This window comes from Pimephales promelas, chromosome 7 (genome assembly GCF_988280905.1).
Source record: "Pimephales promelas chromosome 7, fPimPro1.hap1.1, whole genome shotgun sequence".
NCBI classification, from domain to species: Eukaryota; Metazoa; Chordata; class Actinopteri; order Cypriniformes; family Leuciscidae; genus Pimephales; species Pimephales promelas.
Genome location: NC_142775.1, coordinates 6,711,195 through 6,735,622, shown reverse-complemented (window position 1 = coordinate 6,735,622; position 24,428 = coordinate 6,711,195). Strand labels below are relative to the sequence as shown.

At 36.8% G+C, this 24,428-nt stretch overlaps 1 protein-coding gene across 2 annotated transcripts in view; it reads left to right on the top strand.

The window, feature by feature from the left end:
• The first annotated feature begins 6,882 nt into the window (after positions 1 to 6,882).
• Positions 6,883 to 24,428, top strand: part of gad1a (glutamate decarboxylase 1a) — a 28,614-nt gene continuing 11,068 nt past the window's right edge. Inside the window, exons 1-8 of one of the 2 annotated variants that reach the window (XM_039647202.2) lie at positions 6,883 to 7,513; positions 8,867 to 8,993; positions 11,559 to 11,618; positions 13,099 to 13,251; positions 14,355 to 14,597; positions 14,671 to 14,761; positions 19,788 to 19,900; positions 20,269 to 20,384. In XM_039647202.2, the coding sequence (XP_039503136.2) occupies positions 8,912 to 8,993; positions 11,559 to 11,618; positions 13,099 to 13,251; positions 14,355 to 14,597; positions 14,671 to 14,761; positions 19,788 to 19,900; positions 20,269 to 20,384 (858 nt within the window). In that variant the 5' untranslated portion in view covers positions 6,883 to 7,513; positions 8,867 to 8,911. Of the gene's footprint in view, positions 7,514 to 8,866; positions 8,994 to 11,558; positions 11,619 to 13,098; positions 13,252 to 14,354; positions 14,598 to 14,670; positions 14,762 to 19,787; positions 19,901 to 20,268; positions 20,385 to 24,428 lie in introns of those variants that run through there. The other variant, XM_089132994.1, reaches the window with a different exon arrangement.

The following is a 24,428-nucleotide window of genomic DNA, read 5'->3' as shown; positions in this document are numbered from 1 at the left end:
ATTAATGATATTTGGCAACTAGAAAGAGCATGTGTTTGCTTACAGCACCTCTGTTGGTAAAAGCCTGGCACAAACCACTAAACGCTTCTTTAATGTTTGCCCACTTGTGGTTAGAGGATCTAGCTATAACTCAGATGTGTTCGACAGTTGTCTCTTCAGCTTTAGAAGTGAAAATATGAGCGCCATGCTGCTTTAATGATTTGATTTGTAAATGTAATTGTTACAGTTCTGCATAAATTGTTAAAGGTTTTAATATCCCACCTATTTTTGTTTATTAAACACACAATTTATAAAGCCACTTTCTTATTGAGGACATACACTGATTATTGGTGAAGATTGTGTTTGAGTTTTGTGACGTGTTCCTCACATGTATTTCTTTATTCTGAGGGGGGGGGGAAATTATTAGTATTTTTATTATTATGTTTTCATAATAATTTCCATGAAAGACATAGTTTCCAAACTCACAGTACTACTTATAAAAAGCGTTTTAATACATTTTGTCTCTATGTTATCAGAAAAATCTTGTGTCTGAGAAAAATTATTTTCTGGATCTTCGTACATAAACACGATTGAGCTAAATATTTTTACAACCGCATTCTAAATTATGTAAAGAAGAAAAAAAAAAAAAATTAAATCTAGAAAAATAAGCTATTTTCAACTTGTGTTTTATAAGATTCAACTCTTTGTTTTCTTTAAGTCAGTTTTTTATGTATTTTAAGTTGAAATGACTCCAAGTTGATTGTAGGCTACTTAAAATTTTCATTTTTTTTGTTCTTCTATTATAACGAATACTTATATTTGTCAACACGAAAATGCTAATTGTTGTTGTTACATGCAAAACAAGAGGACAAATGATTCAGACATTCATGCTTGTAGCACTTTCTTTCCAGAGTGACACAGAAATTGTTAGTTAGTTAAATAAGTTAGGCCTTCCCCCAAAAATGAAAATTCGGTTCAATCATGTTTACTTTAGAGTATTAAATGTAGGAAATGAACAGAACAGAATGGAAAAATATGGGTAACTAAACAGTTGATGGACCCATTTCCCACTCTAAAAAACGATTCGTTGGCCGAACAACCATATTACTTATAAAAGTAATTGGATCAAACATAAAAAATTAAGTATTCATAACTTTTCAACGTTTACTTAACATATATAGTGTGTATAACACAAAAACACAAGTTACTAGGTGCACTTAAATGTATGTATAAATAAAATGAAAAATACATAAGGCATGTCAACTTGCGTCAAAATTAAGTAAATCTAGCATATCATTTTAAGTACTATATGAGCCACGTGATATGCAATTTCCCGTGATGCCTATCCAGACAAAAATGAAGCCATTTTATTTCACAGCACATGTGAAGACGTTGAGAAGAGGTAAGCTTATTTTTTGTACTTAGGCCTACACATGATCATTTATTGCATTTTTGGTCAAGAAATTTACTTTTAACTGAATTTCAGAATTGCTACAAATTTTGCATCAACAATTAGAAACGTGTTACTTACGAATGTAAACGTTTGTAGTCTACATGTTAATGAATGAAATAAGTGTTTTGCACGCGAGTATTTGAAGAGTATATTGTGTTTTTTCAAAATATATGACCATGATGTTGGCTTATGCATTAATGGTGTGTTCACACAGAACGTGAATTTATTTATTTGCGATAGCAGATTACATTCATAGTCAATGCAAAGACGCGAAGACGCATCATTCGCGCCGGGCGTCGCGAATTGGGTGACTCGTTTGCCGCGAACGTCTTCCTCGGTAGAAAAATTTGAACTTGAGCGGGCTGCGGAAGATTCAAGCATCTAACTAGACGCGACGTGTTTGACGCGTTCGGTGACCAATTCCGACGGCGCTTTCTCCCCCACGGATAGCCTAGATTATAGGCCTATTTATTAGCGAGTTGTTTTTAGATAAAACAAATGTACCTTGCATATTTACAAATTCCCATATTATCTATCTATAGGTTAGCCTACTTTTGGTAACGTTAACATAAATATTACATTCAAAAACACATTGCCTACAGCTCCGTGTGCACAATTTATCATTAAATAATGGCAATCTTGATTCTAGCACAATATTATTCCTAAATGACAGCGACAATTCAGTAAATTAAACCTTCAAAATTATTATCAAAATAAGTAATACCCTTTAAACAAAAGTTTAGCTTCAAATAAAGATTGTAGATCTTTACTGTTTTCCAGTAGTTACTGTTAAAATGTTTTTGAAGAGATTCGTTCAAAACCTCTGGACAAAAGTCATTAATTAACTTCTGTTTTGTTTAAATTAATAGATATTAATAGACTAATTTTTATATTTATAGGCATTTAATAATGGACTAATTTGTTACATTTAATTGTTTTTTATTGATTTTTGAAAAAAAATAAATATATAGGCCTATATATCTTCTGCCCACCAAGCCTTCATTTCTTTGATCCAAGAAAAAACTGTAATATTGTGACTATTATTATTATTATTTTAACAACTATTTTCTATTTTAATATATTTTAAGATGCAATTTAAAAGTTTTGGGTAAAAAAATAAATAATAAAGTGAAATGCTTTATTGTGTGTGATTTGCATGTTTAATTTATTTTAAGACATGTAAGCTGAAGATCTAAAACAAGTTAAAATGGTTGGTTCAACTGATTTAATTGTCTTATTTTTATATATAAATGAGCTTAAATGTTAAGTAAACAGAACTAAGATTTGTTTTGATCTCACATGGCCTGCACTGTGTTGGATTTACTTAAAAGATATATGCACCATTTTTGCGTCATACTTTTTAAGTAATCCGTAATCATTTAATTAAGTAAATTTTTAACTTGGAATAATTTTACATAAAATAAACTTAAATATTTTAGTTCACGTGACATTCTTTACTTAAAAATATATGTAATGTGATGCATACATTTTTAAGTAAAGAATGTTGCGTGAACTCAAATAATTAAGTACATATAACAAAGATTTTCTTGTTAATTTTAAGTAAAATTATTCCAAGTTGGGATTACTTAAAAAGTATGATGCAAAAATGGTGCATATATATTTTAAGTAAATCCAACACATCATTTTTAAGATTAGTGTATTGTATGGAAGTCAATGGGGTCCAACTGTACACATTTTCTTCAAATCAGCAGAAGAAAGATATTCATACGGGTTTGAAACAACTTGTGGTTGAGTGAAAGATGGCAGACTTTTCACTTCTGGGTGAACCATCCCTTGAAAACGCATAGAAATGACTGTATTTGGTTATAATGGTCATTAATCATGTTGTAACTAAATTCACACAAAGATGAAACTTAAAAAAATATAAGACAAAAGAAAGCAGAGTATTTATAATGGACCCTTTCCGGTGATGATGCATTTTTTACACAGTAATCAACATTGCAAATCTAGTAAAGTAATAAACTTTTTCTTTAATACACTATATATTGTGTTGTACACTGTAAAAATGAATATGCTTTGTCTAATCAATAAAATTGTGGCAACAGATTACAAACAATATTATTAATTAAATTATTCCTTAAAAGTTGACCATTTAAAATGAGTAAAGTTTACACCAAACAATTAATCTAAAATATCTGAATAACAGACAAACGTCAAAGATTAATTAAGAACTTTTTTTCTTAATTAATTAAGAATTTTAAATTGCATTGAAGACACCTGGTGTTAACAAGCAGAATCACTGAAGGAGTCTCATCCCAAGAAGTCATATAACTGACGTCTTGGGACGTCTTGTGACCATACGTCAACATCCGCCTTTTTAGGGTACCCTTAAACGTCGGTTAGATCCTAACCCTACCCCAGACCTAAACCTAACCCTAAACCTAACCGACGTTAAAGGTAAAGCGTCAGTTGTATGACGGCCCGGGATCGTCAGGTAACCGACGTTTGAGGGTACCCTAAAAAGGCGGATGTTGACGTATGGTCAAAAGACGTCCCAAGACGTCAGTTATATGACTTCTTGGGATGAGACTGTGTTATTTAAAACAAACCTAAAACAAACACTGATCACCATAATGGTGACATAATGGTGTGACCAAACGGTGACAAAACATTTTTTTTTTTTTTGGTACGTTTTACTCTTTTTAAATGGTTAACTTTTTAGGAATTAATTTGATTAATTATTACTCAATTCTAATTTGTTAAATTGAATTAATAATATTGCTTGTAATCTGTTGCCACAATTTTTTTGATTAGATAAAGCGCATTTATTTTTTACAGTGTATTACCTTGAGTAAACGACAGAAAAATGAATAAAACACTGCTGTGATGTTTCTAATACACCGACTGAGGGAGTGATGAGAAATTTGACATCTTTCTCTCTTCTGACCAACACAATCAATCTGTCTTTCGGAAAGTCATGGAAATATAGCAAACAGAATTTTTTTTTTTTTAATTGCTGTCATCTCTTTTTCATTGCTTTAGAAGTTTACAAAGCTTTGACGACTTCCGCTTCTGAGAAATGTGAAAAGGGTCCATGTGTTTCAATTGGGCTTAATTCACAAAATAACATGTAAAGTGCTTTAGTGGATGTGTCGGTTCTGTTTTGACGTGTCATGCTACAGAACGAATAATGACTCAAAAGATGGAAAATGTCCCATTATGAAGGGAAAACCTGAAGGATCTGCACCGGGTGCCGTTCCCACGGGGCAGAAGAGAGGGAGATATGGTCAGGCTATCACAACAGCACATGTGTGTTTGCTGCAGGGAGTGTGTGTTTAAGCCTCAGCGTGACCTGATCTGAATGCCACACTCTGATCTTCCTTTGATGTGAGTCTGTTGAGAGTCTGGCAGAATCAGCCATTTAGACACACATACTTAAGCATGCATACTTCACATCTAACATGTGCTTGTTTATTTTAGAGTATTAAATGTGGGGGGGAAATAAATAAATAAAGAATACACCCAGGTCTAGCTGAGCATCAAAGGTTGTCTGGGGTGTGTAAGAGCATCACTTACGTCTTGAGAACGGACTGGAGTGACACTTTGCGTCACGAGATTAATGCATTTCTACATCTAACTCAATGTCCCATGCTTTTTTCTTTTACTTTCTTTTTCTTTTCTTCAAAGCAACGCATTCTGTAAAGCACTGAGATATGAGATCTTGGGCTTTATTGTGACTTGACGGCCTTATTGCATTTCTAAAATGGTTACTACATATGAAATATTAAATTAACAAATCTTAAAAAAAAAAAAACATTTTAGCTAAGCAGCACCCATTCACGATAGTGTAGTTGTGCTTTAAAACAGTAACAATATGTTAGGCAGTGTGCAGTGCTGTGAGAAAAATGAGTCATCTGTTCATTGAAAAAAATGTATATATTTTTTTTCAATGAACAGATGTTTGTCTGAAAAAAAGTTTGTCTGATAAATTTCGTCTGATAAATTAATAAACTTAATAAACTGATATTAGACAGATAAAAAAATATATACACACATATATCTTTATATATATATATATATATATATATATATATATAAAGATAATACATAAACAGATAAAACTGCAATACATAAACAGGTAAAACTCAATTTTACTAAAACTCAATTGCTAATTCAACTTAACTGTGAAACAAATATATTATATAGACTCATTGCATGCAAAGTGAGATATTTCAAACATTTATTTGTTATCATTTTGGTGATTATGGCTTACAGCTATGACAACCTTTTCACAATATTCTAGTTTTCAATTTGGGGTTTCATAAGTTGTAAGCCATAATCATCAAAATGATAACAAATAAAGGCTTGAAATGTCTATTTAGTAGGCTATATCAGTTTCACCTTTCAAGTTGAAAATGAACTTTTGCATAATATTCAAATTTTTCACCTCTTTATATATATGTTTTTAATTTTTCAGTGAACATAACTGAACATGCTATGAAATCTGTACACTGCCATTACTGCTGGGGTTATCATTATCATTACTTCCCATTTGAGCACATTGAGGAAAAATGTCTTAAACTTTTAAAACATAACTTAAAATAGCATATTTGTTTTTTATTTGTTTGATGGATGGATGGTTTTAGCTTGATACATACTTAGTGTGTCTCAGGGTTTTTTTTTTTTTTTAAATATAAATGCTGACATAAGAATCCGGTGCCAATGATGACTGAGCTTTGCGGACAGCTATTAATATACCAGCGCCATCTTGCGGCGACTTGTGGCGTCTTTAGGCAGCGCTAAGTATGATCTCTCTCTCTCTCTCTCTCTCTCTCTCTCTCTCTCTCTCTCTCTCTCTCTCTCTCTCTCTCTCTCTCTCTCTCTCTCTCCCTCTCTCTCTCTCTCTCTCTCTCTCTCTCTCTCTCTCGAAATATCGTTTAATCACATAGACCTGCAAAATCAAAACAAACAATATTAAAATGTTGTAATGACGCCATTTTGTAATGACGCCAGTGTTTACATTCTACGGAAAAATGTTTGATAGCAAACACAGCTGCGCTGTTAAAAGATAAGGTTTTAAAATGACCAATAAGTGTTTGTCTTATCAGGAAAGGATGTTTAAATAGGCTATATTTCTTTGGTCCTGTTGAACCCGAAACACTGTGTGGTTTTCGGAGGAGTAAGCAAGCCAAAGTTCGACGGAAACTGATTCTTCATTGAAGAGGGTCCCTTGAGTTGAGGAACCACTGAAGACATGGATGTTTATAAATATGTGTGTTTGTTGGAGTCCTGTGCAGATGTGAGTGACGTAAAGAAGGAGCTGTCCAGCTTCTGAAACCTGCACAAACACTCGCATGCAACATGATCGGGTTTCGATGCATTGCTAGTTAGATTTCATTAAGCATCATATGTGATACGCGCAAATCACATATGATGCTTAATGAAATCTAATCAGGTTCCTTGGTGGAAATAAAAAACTGTGAAATGCATGTGAGTGTGAGTGAACCGCGGGAGTTGAACTCCATTAATTGAACGCTTGCTGCCACCATGTGGAATCCCTCATCAACATCAGTCTGTAAAGCATTTCATTTCGTTGCCAACATTCAGAACTAAAACTTCGACATGCGCTTGTCTTTTCAAGGTTAAGAGGACGGCTTGTCCCATAAACATATAAACCTCCAAGCTCAATGCTAAAGTAGGCTATCTATGGATATTCATTAACAACCAGTCCAAAAACAGGTGCTGAAAGAAACATCTGCAAACACTGTCGTCCTTGATCGTTCAAGGTCAGAACGACACGGAGTCCTCTGAACAGGCTTGTGTTGTGTTGGGTTGTGTGTGGCTGTTGTGTTCGACATGAAAAAGTGTTTGTTCGTGACTTGCGTTCGCATTTAAGCGCAAAGTCCTGCGGGAACGCGCGGCAGAGCTGTCGTAACGCGTGTTTCAGAGGCAGGTTCGAGGATCACCAGCCGTGAGTCTGCGCACACACAGCACAGCAGCAGCAGCAGCAGCCTCGGAAAGGTCATCGCGATCCGTCAGTGAGGGTTTCGGCTGACTCTGAGGAGTGTGTGAGGCGCGAGCACTGAGATTTTGGACACTGTTGCGATTCTCCTTCACCAGGTAAGCGGCTCCTTTACTTTCAGATGTTTCTGTTGGTCATGTCAAAGTAAAACCGTGAATTGCACATCTAACAGGTGCTTCACATAAATCTCAGTGCCTTCAATCGGTAAAACTGTACATTATGTCTGGGGAGTTCTCTGGAAAATATATATTGCCTATTTGAACCCCATAATGGGAATCTATATTGGAGAAGGACATAAAATCAGGTTTCTATTAATCTTGCAACAGTCATCAATTTCAATCATCCATACGTCATCTGAATTGAGAAATCAATGTGCACCATTTCTTAATCAATGCTTACGTGTTTGTGCTATTAATCATGACAATGTGTGATTCCTATTATTGGCATGATGATGAGCCAAATCCATTTCTGAGAAAGAAACTTTCAGTTCACAGGGTTTATTTCAATGCAGATGTCTTAAAATGATTTGGCATACCGTTCCACAGTTTGCAGTGATTATAAAGAATAACCATTTTGGTTTGGAAATCGAACCATGACTTTGGTGTTGCAAGCGCGAATGCTCTTAAGGTTATTTAAGGCAGACTAAAGAACCTTTTATGGAATGGAAAGGTTTCATGGATGTTGAAGGTTCTTTGTGGAACCACATTATTCCAATATAGAACTTTTATTTGAGAAGCATTCTTTGCACTGTAAACAAATATTTTTTCATGATTTGTAATCACAACATTTTTTTCTTTTGTCAAATCAACTTAAATAATTGATGTAGTTCAGATAACATAATATTTTTAGTTTCTGGTGATTAAGTCAATCTCCTTCATTGTAATAACTTAATTTTTTAATTTCAATAAAGTTAAAATTTTAAGGCAACCTGGTTACTTCATTTTTTTAAGTTAAACCAAAATATTTTTTACAGTGTGTAAAACAAACAAAACATTATTATCACAGGTTTGTTTGTTCTTGGCTTATAAGTTAGAGCTTAAAAAAATAATTTAGTGCTCGCTGCTCGGTAACCTGTGTGTGTAGACTGTACAAAAAAAAAAAAGGATTCATTCAGGGTTCAACGATTTTAATAGTTTCATTTTAAAGAATCCCTCATGCTGAAATGTGTCTTTGTTAGGGTTCTATCGCTATCATTATCGCTCTTATATATTTCCAGGAGAACTTCTGCTATTGTTAAAACCCAAAGAAGAGTGTTTGAAATGTTCAAGAAAAAATAAAGTGCCACAGACAGGCTACATGAAACCACCATAACGACGCTTTCTTTCAGGCTATGAGATGAAGAATCTGCTTGAATGTAATAATGATGTAAAGAAGCATCGCTTCTGCAGGTGTTGCTGAATTCCTGCCGAATCTCCCTATAGAGTCTTGACTTGTGTTGTCTGCTGAAACAGGAGCAGTTTCTCTGAAAGTGATTGAGGACTTGAACACTTGGGGTGATGGCTACGTCGGCACCCTCCTCTTCCTCCTCTGGCGGCGATCCGGATCCTAACTCGACAGATTTACGGCCACCATCCTCAAGTAGGTCCATCACCTTAAACCGCTATTTCACTCCGGCTATTTGCTTTGTGGCCAACGTCATTAATCTTGTCGGTGAGGTGGGTAAACGGCGCTATTCACTACGCGTCAGGACCAACAAATCAGTGCAGCATTGAGCGTCGGACCTCCCGCGCCAGCAGACAGACAGACATACAGACTGGCAGACAGACAGACAGACAGGCAGGCAGACAGACCGACAGGCAATCAGACCGACAGACACACAGGCAGACAGTCAGACAGGAAGACATACAGACAGTCAGACCGACACACAGACAGTCAGACAGACAGACAGACAGGCAGACAGGTAGACATACGGTCAGTCAGGCAGACAGTCAGACAGACAGACAGACAGTCAGACAGAAAGGCGGACAGACAGAAAGGTAGACAGACAGGCAGTCAGACAGACAGACAGTCGGACAGGCAAGACAGACATACACACAGTCAGACAGACAGACGGACATAAAGTCAGACCGACAGACAGACAGAAAGACAGACATACAGTCAGACCGACAGGCAGACAGACAGACATACAGGCAGACAAACATACAGTCAGACCGACAGACAGACAGTCAGACAGACAGAAAGGTAGACAGACAAACAGACAGAAAGGTAGACAGACAGACAGACAGACAGGAAGGTAGACAGACAGACAGACAGACAGACAGGAAGGTATACAGACAGACAGACAGACTGGAAGGTAGACAGACAGGTAGACAGACAGACAGGCAGAAAGACATACAGTCAGACTGACAAACAGACAGTCAGACAGGCAGTCGGACAGACAGACAGTCAGACCGACAGACAGACAGTCAGACAGAAAGGTAGACAGACAAACAGACAGACAGAAAGGTAGACAGACAGACAGACAGGAAGGTAGACAGACAGACAGGAAGGTAGACAGACACACTCTAGGGTTGTTTTAACCCAATTTTGGGTAAAATATGGACAAACCCAGCCATTGGGTTTCATTTTTAAATTATATTTTTAACCCAATTGGCTGGGTTTGTCCATATTTTACCCAAAATTGGGTTAAAACAACCCAGCATTTTTTAGAGTGCAGACAGAAAGGTCGACAGACAGACAGACAGACTGGAAGGTAGACAGACAGACAGACAGACAGACAGGTAGACAGACAGACAGGCAGAAAGACATACAGTCAGACTGACAAACAGACAGTCAGACATACAGTCAGACAGGCAGTCGGGCAGACAGACAGGCTGATGCTGCTGTCAGCACTGCTGATGGCCTTTAAACAGTAAACACACCTGCTCACAGCAATTAGAGAACACAACTCTTGTCTATCATTATCCGTTTTAAATACATTTTTGCCTTTCTAGAACAGGTAGCCTATTGCTGTCATGCAATATTATTATTATTATTATTATTATTATTATTATATTAGGCTATTTAAATGTATTATTTAAAATGATTTATAATTAAAATTACTTATTATTAGGCTATGATTATCATCAGGACAATACTATAGCGTCAGTGTTGAATTATATTATTGTCATCTCGGTCTAAAAGGAAAAAAAGGAGCGAGTCTGTCGTCAGTAGTGTGTAGGCTAATTCTATGAAGTGCATCTGTAATTGTGGGCAGAGTACATCAGCACGAATGTGTCGCTGCTCGCTTCAGTGTGATGGCGGAGGCGCACTCTGTTCATTACTTTCCTCATGACACGAACAGAAGCTCTTCACAATCAAAAATCACGGCATATTGTGACTTCGTGTAGGCTAGGCTATGGTAAATGAGCCTCTAAGTCCTATGCTATAGGTTCGGAAATTTAATAACCATGAAATGGTTATTCCTAGTCAGTTATTGAAATGCCTTAAAACATAAAAATGGCCACTTAAAAAGAAAAATGTCAGACGGACTTTTCAAAGCTATTTTAATAATAAAGTATATTTGATCTCACATATTTATTTATTTATTTATTTATTTATTTATATTTTTTTTATCATTTTCAAAACCGAATAATTATCTCTACAATAGAATTATACTCTTGAACTTGAAATGTTTAAGTCTGTCAGACTTTTCAAAATAAAATGTTTATAAAATGTTTAAAATATATCGGCCATTTTTGTTTTAATTGTAGGCATTTCATCAAGAATTTCATCAGATTTAAAATAATATTTTTTATTCTAGCCTACATGCCAGCCACTTTTATACCAGTGGCAATTATTACATCAAAATTGCAGTTGAAAACGTTGTAATGCTTCTGAGGTGAATTTGGCCATTGTGAGGAGGCTGATGTGACGGGAGAGGGAGACCGCTGTCTGGTCCGACAGAGATAATGAGCCGGTAAATGGGGCTGAACTCAGGGTTTGGGCCGCAGGGGCGGGGCGGGTCCAGATGAAGGCTCTTGTCCTGATCTGGCCTGATAAATTCTGTGTAGCTGCCCACATTAATTTCATATTAGTAGGATAAAGGATGGCGCATTTACCGCTTGGGTAAATTTACGAAGATGGCTTTAATTTCTGTTGATATATTAGCTATCGCTTTATTTTGCGAGATTAGCCTACTTACCCGCCGTTTTCTCCCCGCAGACTATGACTGGAGTGGAGTCGCTCATGGATGTACAAGGAAACTTGGAATGAAGATATGCGGTAAGTTGAAAACATTTTTTTTTTCTTTTACAAATCAGTGACTAGCATGGACGTGTTTGGGTTTCGTATAGGCTTGAAATACTGTGCCAGTTACCACCTAAACTATTGCATTAGGCTATATGGATTATGTCTTTATAGCTATTGATTGCTTAATGAGCAGACGTGTCATAGTGCCCCCCTTTGGTGGTTTCGGCTCTGTCACCCATGTGACAGTCAACAGCATGCACCTTTTATTACCTCAATTATAGCATGAATGGAGCAGAAGCCTGTAAACGCGTTTTCTTTTAAAGCCAAATTTAAAGGGGTGAGTGTGTGACTCATGCTGGTCATCCGAGATTTGTTTTCATGATAATGATGAGACCGAAGATGCTCTGCAGACTAAATAAAAAACATCACGAATTAGAGAATTTGCTTAAACATAACCACATGATTAAAAGAGAAAATCCATTCGAAAAGGTTAAAGAAAAGCTTTTCTCTCTCTTTTTTTTTTGCGATTGTTTTAAGAGGTGAGTTAAGAGGTGAGCCTAAATCAGTGTCCCAAGAGAATTTATTCTCAATGGAAATCTATTAAACGGCAATTCGTCAAGCCTCTGTTTTGCCGAGATAACGTAGCCTATGCTTTCAAAAGAAATGGTCGTCCATGAATTAGTCGTGCTAAATCGGTTTATGGTTGTGTTTCATTACAGACGAATGGAAAATGTAGGCCTACATATAAATAACACTTCCTATAAAATTACAATAACATGGGATTCAATTTCATCCTATCTGAAAAACGATTTAAATGAAATATTACGCTATTTACCATATGTTGATTTGGCATAGCCTGCTTTCACGTCGCTCTCACCGCCGTGTGTTCATAAGCACTGCTTGAATGATCCCATATTGAGATGAAGAAGATGATGAAGATGAGGAGGACAACGAGGAAACTGCAGCAGAAGACAGAATGAAACAATCTGCGGTGTCGTCAACCCGGTCTCACGTGTCGTTCATGCGGATGGAAAGCGCTACGTTGTTCAAGACATAATCTGATGTTATGATAAATCGAATTCCTCTAGGCTAGGCTATAATTAATGCAATGTGATGAGATCTTAAATTTTATTTTGTTTGTATTTTAGCTAAAGTAGCATGTTAAAGCCTAAACAATACATAGGTAAAATCATTTTTATTTGTTTTCGCATTTATAAGCTGCGGTGGTCCCTGACATCATCAGTTAGTCTGCGCTCATTTCTGCTTCTCTGTAATGATGATGATGAATTGATGAAGGTTCATTGGGCATCTAAATCACTGTTACACTGATGTCATCACTGTGGTGACCTCCCCCTTGATAACCCGTGCCATAAATACTCATGATTCGGACATACACCCCAACTGCTCCGATCTCGAAGAGACGTTCAAACATTCATTTGTGTTCAATTATTTGCTGAAATGTTTGGGAACGGAGGTCGCTCATGTCAGTCTTCCTCTGTGTGTAATAATGTAGGATTTTTGCAGAAGAACAATAATGTTGAGGACAAGAGCCGAATTGTCGGGTTTTTTAACGATCAGCAGCCCAGGAGTATTTTAACACGGGACAACGCGCGCGAGTCTGGCTTCAGGCGCACAGAGACTGACTTCTCCAATCTGTACGCAAGAGGTGAGAGACTAAACTTTATATCCACACCATCGGAGAGAAGAAACAGTAACGGGCAGTAGGCTACAATGCAGTAATATAAAAAAAAGAGTTCAAAAATGCCAATATTTTCTCATATGTGACGATCGCACAATCATTTTGCCTATGGTTTGACAAATATTGTCAATTATCAAGCCGACAAATAAATGTATATATTTTTTTTTTCTGCAGAATCCTCATACATTTAATAGGCAACCTGAAGCTTACAAACCCTCGCTTTTTAAAACTGAACCCACTGAGATAGCGTGGGCTATATTCACCACAATGAACTCAAAAATTCTGTTTCTTATTTGCTTTTTAATATAACTATTTTCTGGTTATTCCAGAACTGTTCATAGTATAAAAATAAAGGAAATAGAATTTGCATTTGGATACTTTATATTTAGAAGAGCATTTTTATATTAAATCATTTTTATATTAAATAAAGTGGGTTATTTAATATAATATATCGTAATAGGATATAATATTATAATAAGTAATATTTGTTTTAGAATAAATGAAAAAAGGTTAATAAATGAAATTCCATTGTTTAAAAGCAGAAAGTGTTACTTTAAGTAAATTCACAAGTTGTTGTTCTCATAGTTGTAGATTGAGTAGATTTTTCCTTCTTAAACTTGATCTGTTTAGAGAGTTTGTTGACAGTGTATTTATTCCTTTCTGCCACAAGATTTGACAAAAATGTCACCATGATTTACATTTATGTAAATGCTTTGCATGAATTACCTTTATGACATCTATGTAACATTATTTTCATTTAAAATATTCTGCTTTGCACTCATAATACAACAAATATATATATATAAATGACATATTACACATAACAAACAATAACATATAATTACATATGATGATAAAACAAAAACATTTGGGTTACACTTTATTTTATTGTCTTGTTTCATATAGTTACAACAGTAATAGATTATGGATAATTACATGCAACTAACCCTAAACTAAACCCTAACCCTATTGTAGTTTGTTATTATTAAACCATAAATACACTGTAAACCAACATTTGTGTATATAACAGCATTTTGACTGATAAAACTGTGTAACAAAATTGCTCACAGATCTGCTTCCTGCTAAAAATGGAGAGGAGTACACCATGCAGTTCCTGTTGGAGGTGGTGGAGATCCTCACTAACTATGTGCGGAAGACCTTCGACAGATCCACAAAAGTGCTGGACTTCCATCATCCACACCAGCTGCTGGAGGGCATGGAGGGCTTCAACTTAGAGCTGTGTGATCAGCCCGAGAGCCTGGAGCAGATCTTGGTGGACTGCAGGGACACGCTCAAATACGGAGTCCGGACAGGTGACACGCTCTTTCAATCCTGTTGACTAGTAAAAACAAGCATCAGTATCATATAGTCTCTCTTTCCCTGCAGGTCACCCAAGGTTTTTTAACCAGTTGTCTTCAGGTCTAGACATCATTGGCTTAGCTGGAGAGTGGCTAACCTCCACTGCCAACACTAACATGTGAGTTCCAGCTTCTTTATGTCGAGATTATGTCGAGGCAAGGCGAGATGACGGATCTTTAGCAGCATAAACGTTTATTATACTGCGGGACTGTGGAATGCTTGACTCTTATTGGTTGATAAATGTTCTCTAAGATGTGCAGGTCTTGACCAGTTTCGCCAAATTATTTTATAATTATTTTAGAGCCAAAACACAGCGACACTGATCCAGCTAATAAATATAGTAAACAGCAGGATAAAAACGACAAATTATTTCCATGTTTTTTGCCACAAAATCACATTTCATTATGTACGGACATCACATACTCTCTTTCTCCCGCCCTCTCTCCCACTCAAAACGCACATACAAACTAATATTTGATCAGTAAAACAGTTTAGCAACTTAAAGCTACATGAAATTTGTCACTAGCGAGGTAATAATGGCGCTGTTCTTGGAGCAGATAAACTTGCACATTCGCTATTAGTAGAGTCTGCTATCAATGGCTCAAGTCTCCATTACTAGCTCTAAAATGGCGTTTTGGACTTAGCAACAGAAGCATGGGATTAGATGTGTAAGAAATTAGTCTAACAGGACAAAAACCCGACAAATGCCTTGAAAAAGATCATCTGAACAATGTCTTAAGGTGTGGTGACTTGAGGTATACACTGAATAATTGACCGGTCCATTGAATTATTGAAGAAAAAAAATCTTCAATTTTTTGAAGAGGTGAAAAGGCCACTAGGCAAAAAACTGGGGGCAATAAATACATACAAGATAATGAACTGAAAAGAAACAGGTGACAGATAATCAATGAACTAATGAAAAACCATGACAGGCGATGAAAATGCGATTCAAACTAAAAATCCATGAAAGGATTTCATTTGAGGGAGTAAATTAATTTGACCAAATTAGACCCTTCAGCAATGTGACCATGGATGACTGTATTTACACTGGCTATGAAGTTTTACAGTGCTTGCAAGACAGAACCGCACATATATATTCCCCAAACTTTCTTAATAGGGTTTGTTATGGAGCCTTAAAGGGATACTCCACTTTTTTTGGGAAATAGGCTCATTTCAACTCAGTTCGAGTTAAACAGTTGAGTTTTACCATTTTTGAATCCATTCAGCCGATTTTCTGATATTTAGAAGAATAACAGTAACCAGACAGTTTTCTGGTCTCATTGACTTCCATAGTAGGAAAAAAATACTATGGAAGTCAATGAGACCAGAAACTGTCTGGTTACTGACATTCTTCTAAATATCAGAAAATTGGCTGAATACATTGGAAAACGGTAAAACTCAACTGTTTAACTCTGGGGGAGTTATAAAATGAGTGTATTTTCAGAAAAAGTGAAGTATCCCTTTAACCCTGTATTAAAAATTCTACCATTAAATGTACTGCTTTAATTCAAAATTGTATGTTAATTTTAGCTTTAGATCTGCAATACTTTTTTAAAGAACAGTTTAAAAACAGATTGCAGTTTGAAAATAATCCATTGGCTTTCTCAAACGTTCAAACTGACATCATTGACAGTGCATATTCAGAGTTTAAACATTAAGTCATCTTTACATCATGCACAGCTGACAAAAAAACATGCGTGATGCAGCATTTAATTTACAGAGAATCAAAACCATGCATTAAAACTAAGCCTTAAACTTAGGAAAGCATATCAAGAGTAATGTTGCTTACTGGAGACTGGAATAAAATGTCCTGTGATTGGCACTCACCTAAGTGTGCTGAAAACATAATAGTTTTCAGCAGAAAAGCTCCAGTGATATGTGACAGAGTGTTGTGAGACAGCGTGCAGATGGACATGTCCAGATTGTAGAGTAACACCTCATTGGTCAAGGCTAATTTACAGCTACACGCTGAGAAACAGTGCCAGCTGAGACCCCAACACAATACACACCCCCATCATCCCTTCCACTCATCTATCTAACCATCCATCCATTCCTCTACTCATCCTAATGCAGACTGGTATCTGTGAGAAATGTTTGACAGTCATATGACACAGATGGCTGGGATTGCCATGGAAACCAGAACTATTTTGACAACGTTTTATCGGTACAGAGGTAAAGGGGAGGGGCCTTCACTGGAGAGAGACTAGCTGACACTTGAATTTTGAGATCGCAATAGACATGAAGGACTATAATGCGTTAAGAGCTCGCTGAAGTACTGGGGAGCTAAACCATTTAGTGCTTTGTAATTAATTAGCAATATTAAAAAAATGTATACCATGTTTAATAGGGAGCCAATGCAGTGTTGACAGAACCGTTCTAATATGGTCCTGGTGCTGGTAAGAACTCGAGCTGCTGCGTTTTTGGACCATCTGGAGTTTGTTTATTAAGCGTGCAGGGCAACCACCCTGTAGAGCATTACAATAATCTAACCTTGATGTCATGAATTCATTAACTAACTGTTCTGCATGTGTCATTGAGAGCATATGGCGTAATTTAGATATATATTTTAAGATGAAAAAATCAGTTTTTACAGATACTAACCGACGAAGAAGGTTTGACAGTGCAGCCATTAAGTGTTAAACAGTATTCTAGTTTATTACATGATGAAGAAGTTTTTTGTCCAATAATTACAATATCTGTCTTTTCAGAATTTAGTAGTAGGAAATTACTAGTAATCCAGTTTTTTATATCAGATGAATTGGTAAGTTTCGTCAGGGCGTGACGAAATATACAGCTGAGTATCATCAGCATAACAGCGGAAGCCAATTCCATGTTTCCCAATGATATCTCCTAATAGCAGCATGTACAGAGTGAATAGCAGCGGTCCTAGTACTGAGCCTTGTGGTACGCCATACTGAACTTGTGATCGATAATCTTTTCATTTACTTCTACAAACTGATAACGGTCAGATAACCATGCTAATGCAATTCCACAAATGCCAACATAAGTTTCAAGTCTATGTAAAAGAATGTTGTGGTCAATAGTATCAAATGCAGCACTAAGATCGAGTAACACCATATACAACCATGATCAGATGATAAGAGCAAATCATTTGTGACGCTAAAGAGAGCTGTCTCTGTACTATGGTACAGTCTAAATCCTGGCTGGAAATCCTTACAAATATCATTTCTTTCTAAAAAAGGAACATAGTTGTGAGGATACTGCGTTTTCTAGTGTCTTTGACAGATAAGGTAGATATGAGATCGGCCTGTAATTGACTAATTCTGTATGATCAAGTTGCGTTTTTTTAACCAGCTTAAAAGTTTTTGGTACATATGCTAATGACAAAGATGAAATAATGATATTAAGAAGAGGATCTTTGACCTCTGGAATAGCTTAGTCGGTATAGCATACATGTTGTCGATTTAGATGATTTAACAAGTAGAAAATTCTTCCTCTCCTATAGCAATGAATGACTGGAATTTTTCCTCAGGGAGACTACAACGCACTGCCTGATGCGATGTTATATAGACGGTTGCATAGTTATAATTTTCTCACTGATATTATCAATGTTGTAAGTAAAGAAGGTCATAAAGTCATTACTGTTGTGTTGCTTAGAAACTTCTATTTTTTGTTAGTTTAGCCCCTGATTCAAATAAATATGTAGGTGTTTTTTGTTGTTGTTGTTTTTTGTATTTCCTAATTTGGGGAACAGTCTTTATATGATGATATCTAGGTGAAAGAGCACTATGTGGTGGGATTTATCTGACCTCAGTGACGTGAGACAGCAAGCAGACGGTCAGTTTAGCCAGTCTGTCTGCTTTCTGACCTGAGCCCCAATTAATGTTTGAGCTGTAAGACTATATAAAAGATTTACTCCTCATCCTCAGATTTATTTCCTTCTTCCCCAAATGTGTCACAGTTGTCTTCTGCACCAAACCAATCTGTCTTCTTCTTCACTACACTTCCCAGAATCCCTCATGTCTTCACACGTGAACTCACACCCTCATTACACACCTGTTCATCGTCATCATCATCTGTGTCACCTGTCCTCACCTCATTATTGTTCAGTTGTGTCTGTATTTAGTTCCTTTTAGTTCAGCCTGTCCTTGTCCATTCTTATTGTGTATGTATCCAACCTGTCTATACCAACCTATTGTAAGTAAAAGTATTCATCTTGGAACCATTTGCCTCATCCTCTTCCTTTGCCAACACCACACTGTGACAAAAATGTCTGATCCTGTGGATTTTAAGGGGCGGTATTTTGTGACACTGCTGCTATAATGGACAACAGTCAGTGACTTTAAGACACTCATGACGTAGATCTGACACATACTTTTTATGCTCCTTTAACACTTTTTAGCTCATTTAAGACTGTGCTTATGAGGATACTTGACAAAATATGAATTTTGACATTTTATTTTTGTCTGTTTAAGCACGAAAGTCTGTTCAAGCGGCGTTAACCTATGTTGACATATGTAAACAGCTTTTAAAAAACAAAATTTAATATGGAGTTTATACTAAAAGGATGGCACAAAAAATGCCAAATACAAGAAGAAAAAAATCTCCTAGAGAATTGCACTTTTGACACTAAACCTCACTGTTACTAATGCTGCCTTCGCGTGCTATCGAAAATGTCCTACTTCCTGCTTCTGAAGTCGTGACTTTTGACTTGAGAAGTCGTCCTATTCTCTAACTAGGAAACTAGTATTTACGATAATTCCATAAAACACTTAAAGGCAGCATGAGATATACATCCTTGTGTCAATTTCCCCATGTGACAACTAGCCCCTGTCTCCTGTAGTATATGACTTCACTTTTCATGTTTGCACATGTTCCTGCTGTCAGTAAATTATGTCAGAATTGTTTTATATTGATTAGACAGAACTGCATGAGCACTTCTGACATTTGCATGTATAATGAGCTGCTCGTCATTACTAATCACCGCGGAGGATTATTGACTGGTGCTAAAAGGCTGAAGATGCTTCAGAATGATTCTGTGATGGATTGAACAGACTTACATAAATACAGTATAGTTAGTGAATTACCTCCTGCTGTCAAGACACTCATTAATGTGGGATGAGTAGAAATGAGGTGTGTGTGTGTGTGTGTGTGTGTGTGTGTGTGTGTGTGTGTGTTTACAGGTTCACATATGAGATTGCACCAGTGTTTGTACTGATGGAACAGCTCACCCTGAAGAAAATGCGAGAGATTATTGGCTGGCCAAATGGAGAGGGCGATGGAATTTTCTCACCAGGTATGGCCTTTTAATCCACAGAAGAATTAATAATTTGAGATTAAAAGTCACTGTGTATTTTTTTCGTTCCGTGTATATAAAATGGGTCATTTATGTAGAAGAAATGTGAAATTATTTTTGAATTTGGAGCTTTCTAGACTGAGAAAAGCTAGACTGCAGACAATTATAAACGCATACATGCAACAATTTTAATAAAATTCGGTCACAGAATAATTCGAATTGTATCGACTAAATAATATTATTCAATTTGTTTGAGTTTGTTTGTTTGTTTGTAATCAAGACACATGTAAATGTTCTGTTCTTGAGGTTATCAGTACACACAATGTTAATTCAATCAGTTAAATGAAACAAATTGTTTGTTCTTGCAGGGGGAGCGATCTCAAACATGTACAGCGTGATGGTGGCGCGCTATAAACACTATCCTGAGGTTAAAATCAAAGGCATGGCAGCAGTTCCCAGACTGGTGCTGTTCACCTCAGAACATGTAGGTGTCTCTCTCTCTCTTTCTCTCTCTATCTCTGTGAGTACTTAAAGGGAGTAGTTCACTTTTAAAAAAAACTTATGCTGAAAATTTACTCACCCCCATGTCCATCCAAGATGTCCATGTCTTTCTTTCTTCAGTCGAAAAGAAATTAAGGTTTTTGATGAAAACATTCCAGGATTTTCTCCATATAATGGACTTCATTGGGAACCAAACGGTTCAAGGTCCAAAAGACAGTTTCAGTGCAGTTTCAAAGGGCTTTAAATGACACCAGATGATGAGCAAGGGTCTTATCTAGCGAAACGATCACTCATTTAAAAAATAAATAAAAAAGTTTAATTTTTATGGGCACAAATGCTCGCCTTGCTTTGTTGTGATGCTCGTTTGTGACTCTCTTGTTCAAACTCGTTCATCAAAATGAACAAATCTTTTTTCAAGTCATGACCTTATTCATCGTCTGGAGTCGTTTAAAGCCCTTTGAAGCTGCACTGAAACGGTCTTTTGGACCTTGAACCGTTTGGTTCCCAATGAAGTCCATTGTATGGAGAAAATCCTGGAATGTTTTTATCAAAAACCTTAATTTCTTTTCGACTGAAGAAAGAAAAACGTGAAAAAAGGGGGATGATTGTGTCATTTATGCACTTTTTTATTGGTCTAATCAAAAATTGTGATTACCGGTCTTTAGCGGTTTGATTATCTTCAAAGTCAAAGTTAAAAGAAACACTTTTGTTTTGATAGAATTTTCACTTATCGCCACAGTGTTGATGTGAAGAACACATACTGGCTTCACTGACTGATGAAATTATTGTGGGTTTGAGAGCCTAAAAGTTTTGCAGAATATCCTGGTTCCTCTTTTCCATAATGAAGCAGCGAGCTCCAAAACTGATCAAACAAGCACAAAGAACTATAAAAGTAGCGCATACAACTTGTGCCATTTATTGAAAGCAGTGGTCGTGTTAACCAAATATTTTCTGTCAGTGATTACATTTTCTTTAGCATTGACGGACAAATCTGAAGGCCGCAATTCATTTTGACAGATTACACTGAGGGTGATCTATTGTAACTTGTAAAGGTAATTCCCACCCCTGTCCAGTTGGTGGCGAGTCCGCATATTAATGTTCTATAATTTTGTCGTCTTTGATCTTAGTTCAAACGGCCAAAGTGTTGTGATGTTTTTGATGAAAGAGGTGAAAAATGAGCGAGTAATGCGGATCTGGTGGAGGACGAAGGACAAACGTGTGCATCCAAAATCGCCCCCTATACCCTTAAATAGGGCACTATTTGAGAGGGCAGCCATTTGTAGTGCTGTCTGAAACAATAGTGGACGTTATCGAGTGCACTCATTCAATCCCACAATGCACCGCAATAACAAGTGTACAAATGATGTACGCTCCACCATATAGATACATAGAGGCCTCATTAGCGGCTGTTTCAATGGGCTGTTACGCTTAAACTGTTCGCCATATTGGAACAGTCCATATACCAGTCCCTCCAGAAAAACGCGATTATGCGATCGCTGAATTCAATGCAAAATCAGCCAAGGTCCACATATTTATGTGGGGGCGGCATTTTTTCAAATACGCCGCACTTTTGCCGCATAAATTGTCGATTTCCGTGCAAAATATGCGGGGTTTGCATAATTTCATAATCCTCGCATTTTCGTTGCAAAAAAAGTCACATGTATCTTAGAAGAAAGTTGAAAAATGTTGCGTTTGCTTCACACAAGAGCAGCCATTTCCCCCTGTTTCCATGGGAACGTTAGGAAGTGACGCAATTACGCGACGCCAGACACACTCACGGAGGCGATTGACGTCTCACAAATCGAACTCGTATAACTGTCTGTCACACGTTCTACCGTCACATCGTTACTTAATAAACAACATAAGATAAAAGAAGTAGCATCAAACAGAAATTACCCGCACACATTGGGTGTTCGAGGCGCACATATAACACTGCAGAGAGTTCAACAGGAGCGCGCAGCTCTTAAAGGGGCCACACCTTATTTACACTCGTTACAGTCTGAAATAAAACAAGATGAGAAATTAAATATTTCCAGCACTTTCTAGGATGTAGTATGCTTGTTTATCAAAGGAAGTAATAAGAAATGACTCTTACATTAGCCTAGTGAGAACAGGATGTTGGGGGAATCACTTTTTTTCTCTTTTTAATCAAACCGCAATTTTTGCAAGTTCCCTCAATTTTTGCAAATTCCTGCAATTTCATCGCATAAAATTGCATAAATATCCCGCATATTCCATCGCATTTTTAAAGAAAACGGGCCGCGTAATCAATCAATTTTTGCCAGCAACAATCACAAAAAAAACTCTGCGTTTTTCTGGAAGGACTGAATACTATTATGGTAAATGTTATATATAAATCGCAAATTTTTTCACAAATTTTGGGAAATTACCACCACAAAATCAGTCATTTTGATCGCAAAAATCACAAAAAAAAAATCGTGAAATCCTGGTGGGACTGATATACACTCGAGATCAAGTTGACTAAGCATCTGCAACCGTAGTCAGACACATGAATGAATATCTACTGTATATATTCAATAGATTTAGCAGATGATTTGTTAAACAAACACAATACAAGATGCTCATTTAAACGATGTCCAATTGGCACTAAGGGGCCTAAAGTGTGCCAAGAAAACATCCCCCACACCATTACACCACCACCACCAGCCTGCACAGTGGTAACAAGGCATGATGGATCCATGTTCTCATTCTGTTTACGCCAAATTCTGACTCTACCATCTGAATGTCTCAACAGAAATCGAGACTTATTAATTATGTTTCCAGTCTTCAACTGTCCAATTTTGGTGAGCTCTTGCAAATTGTCGCCTCTTTTTCCTATTTGTAGTGGAGATGAGTGGTACCCGGTGGGGTCTTCTGCTGTTGTAGCCCATCCGCCTCAAGGTTGTGTGTGTTGTGGCTTCACAAATGCTTTGCTGCATACCTCGGTTGTAACGAGTGGTTATTTCAGTCAAAGTTGCTCTTCTATCAGCTTGAATCAGTCGGCCCATTCTCCTCTGACCTCTAGCATCAACAAGGCATTTTCGCCCACAGGACTGCTGCATACTGGATGTTTTTCCCTTTTCACACCATTCTTTGTAAACCCTAGAAATGGTTGTGCGTGAAAATCCCAGTAACTGAGCAGATTGTGAAATACTCAGACCGGCAACCATGCCACGCTCAAAATTGCTTAAATCACCTTTCTTTCCCATTCTGACATTCAGTTTGGAGTTCAGGAGATTGTCTTAACCAGGACCACACCCCTAAATGCATTGAAGCAACTGCCATGTGATTGGTTGATTAGATAACTGCATTAATGAGAAAGTGATCAGGTGTTCCTAATAATCCTTTAGGTGAGTGTATTTTGCAATATTGTGTTGTTCATATTTGCCTGTTCAGGCACAAAGGTCATGTTTTTGTGGCTGTCACTTCGGAAAAAACAAACAAACATTAATCAGCTTTGCTTGGTGTTGAACATGAAAAATTGATTGGTAATCTGTTCTCTTCATAAATAACTAAATGCATAATCTTTTTTATATGCCCATCCATTTTCATTGAAAATGTGAATCAAAACATTGCAAAAACTATTAAATTATAATTAAAATATATGAATTAAAATGACAGATTTAATAGATTATGACGGAATTTGTACGACCCTCTCCTTAAAAACCATAAGCTAGCATTTTGTGAGATCAAAAGACCAAAACTGTAGCAGTTTCTCTCTATGAAGCTCATTTGCCGCGGCTCTCGCATCTCATGTCCACACATTAAGATATCAATGACATCAAACGTTCTCGGCTCCTTTACTGATCACCATTGATGTCAAACCTGGTGTGATGTGTCTTGCGCCATATTTAAATGTGAGAGCTATGCTGGATGTTGCTTTTCATGGGTCGTGTTTGTCAGTTTTGAAGCTCGACAGACCTCATTTCTATTCACTTTTATGGAATAGAGGCGCCAGGATATTCTGCAAAAAGTCCAACAGAAGAATGAAAGTCACACAACATTAAAGTTAAAGTATACATTAGAT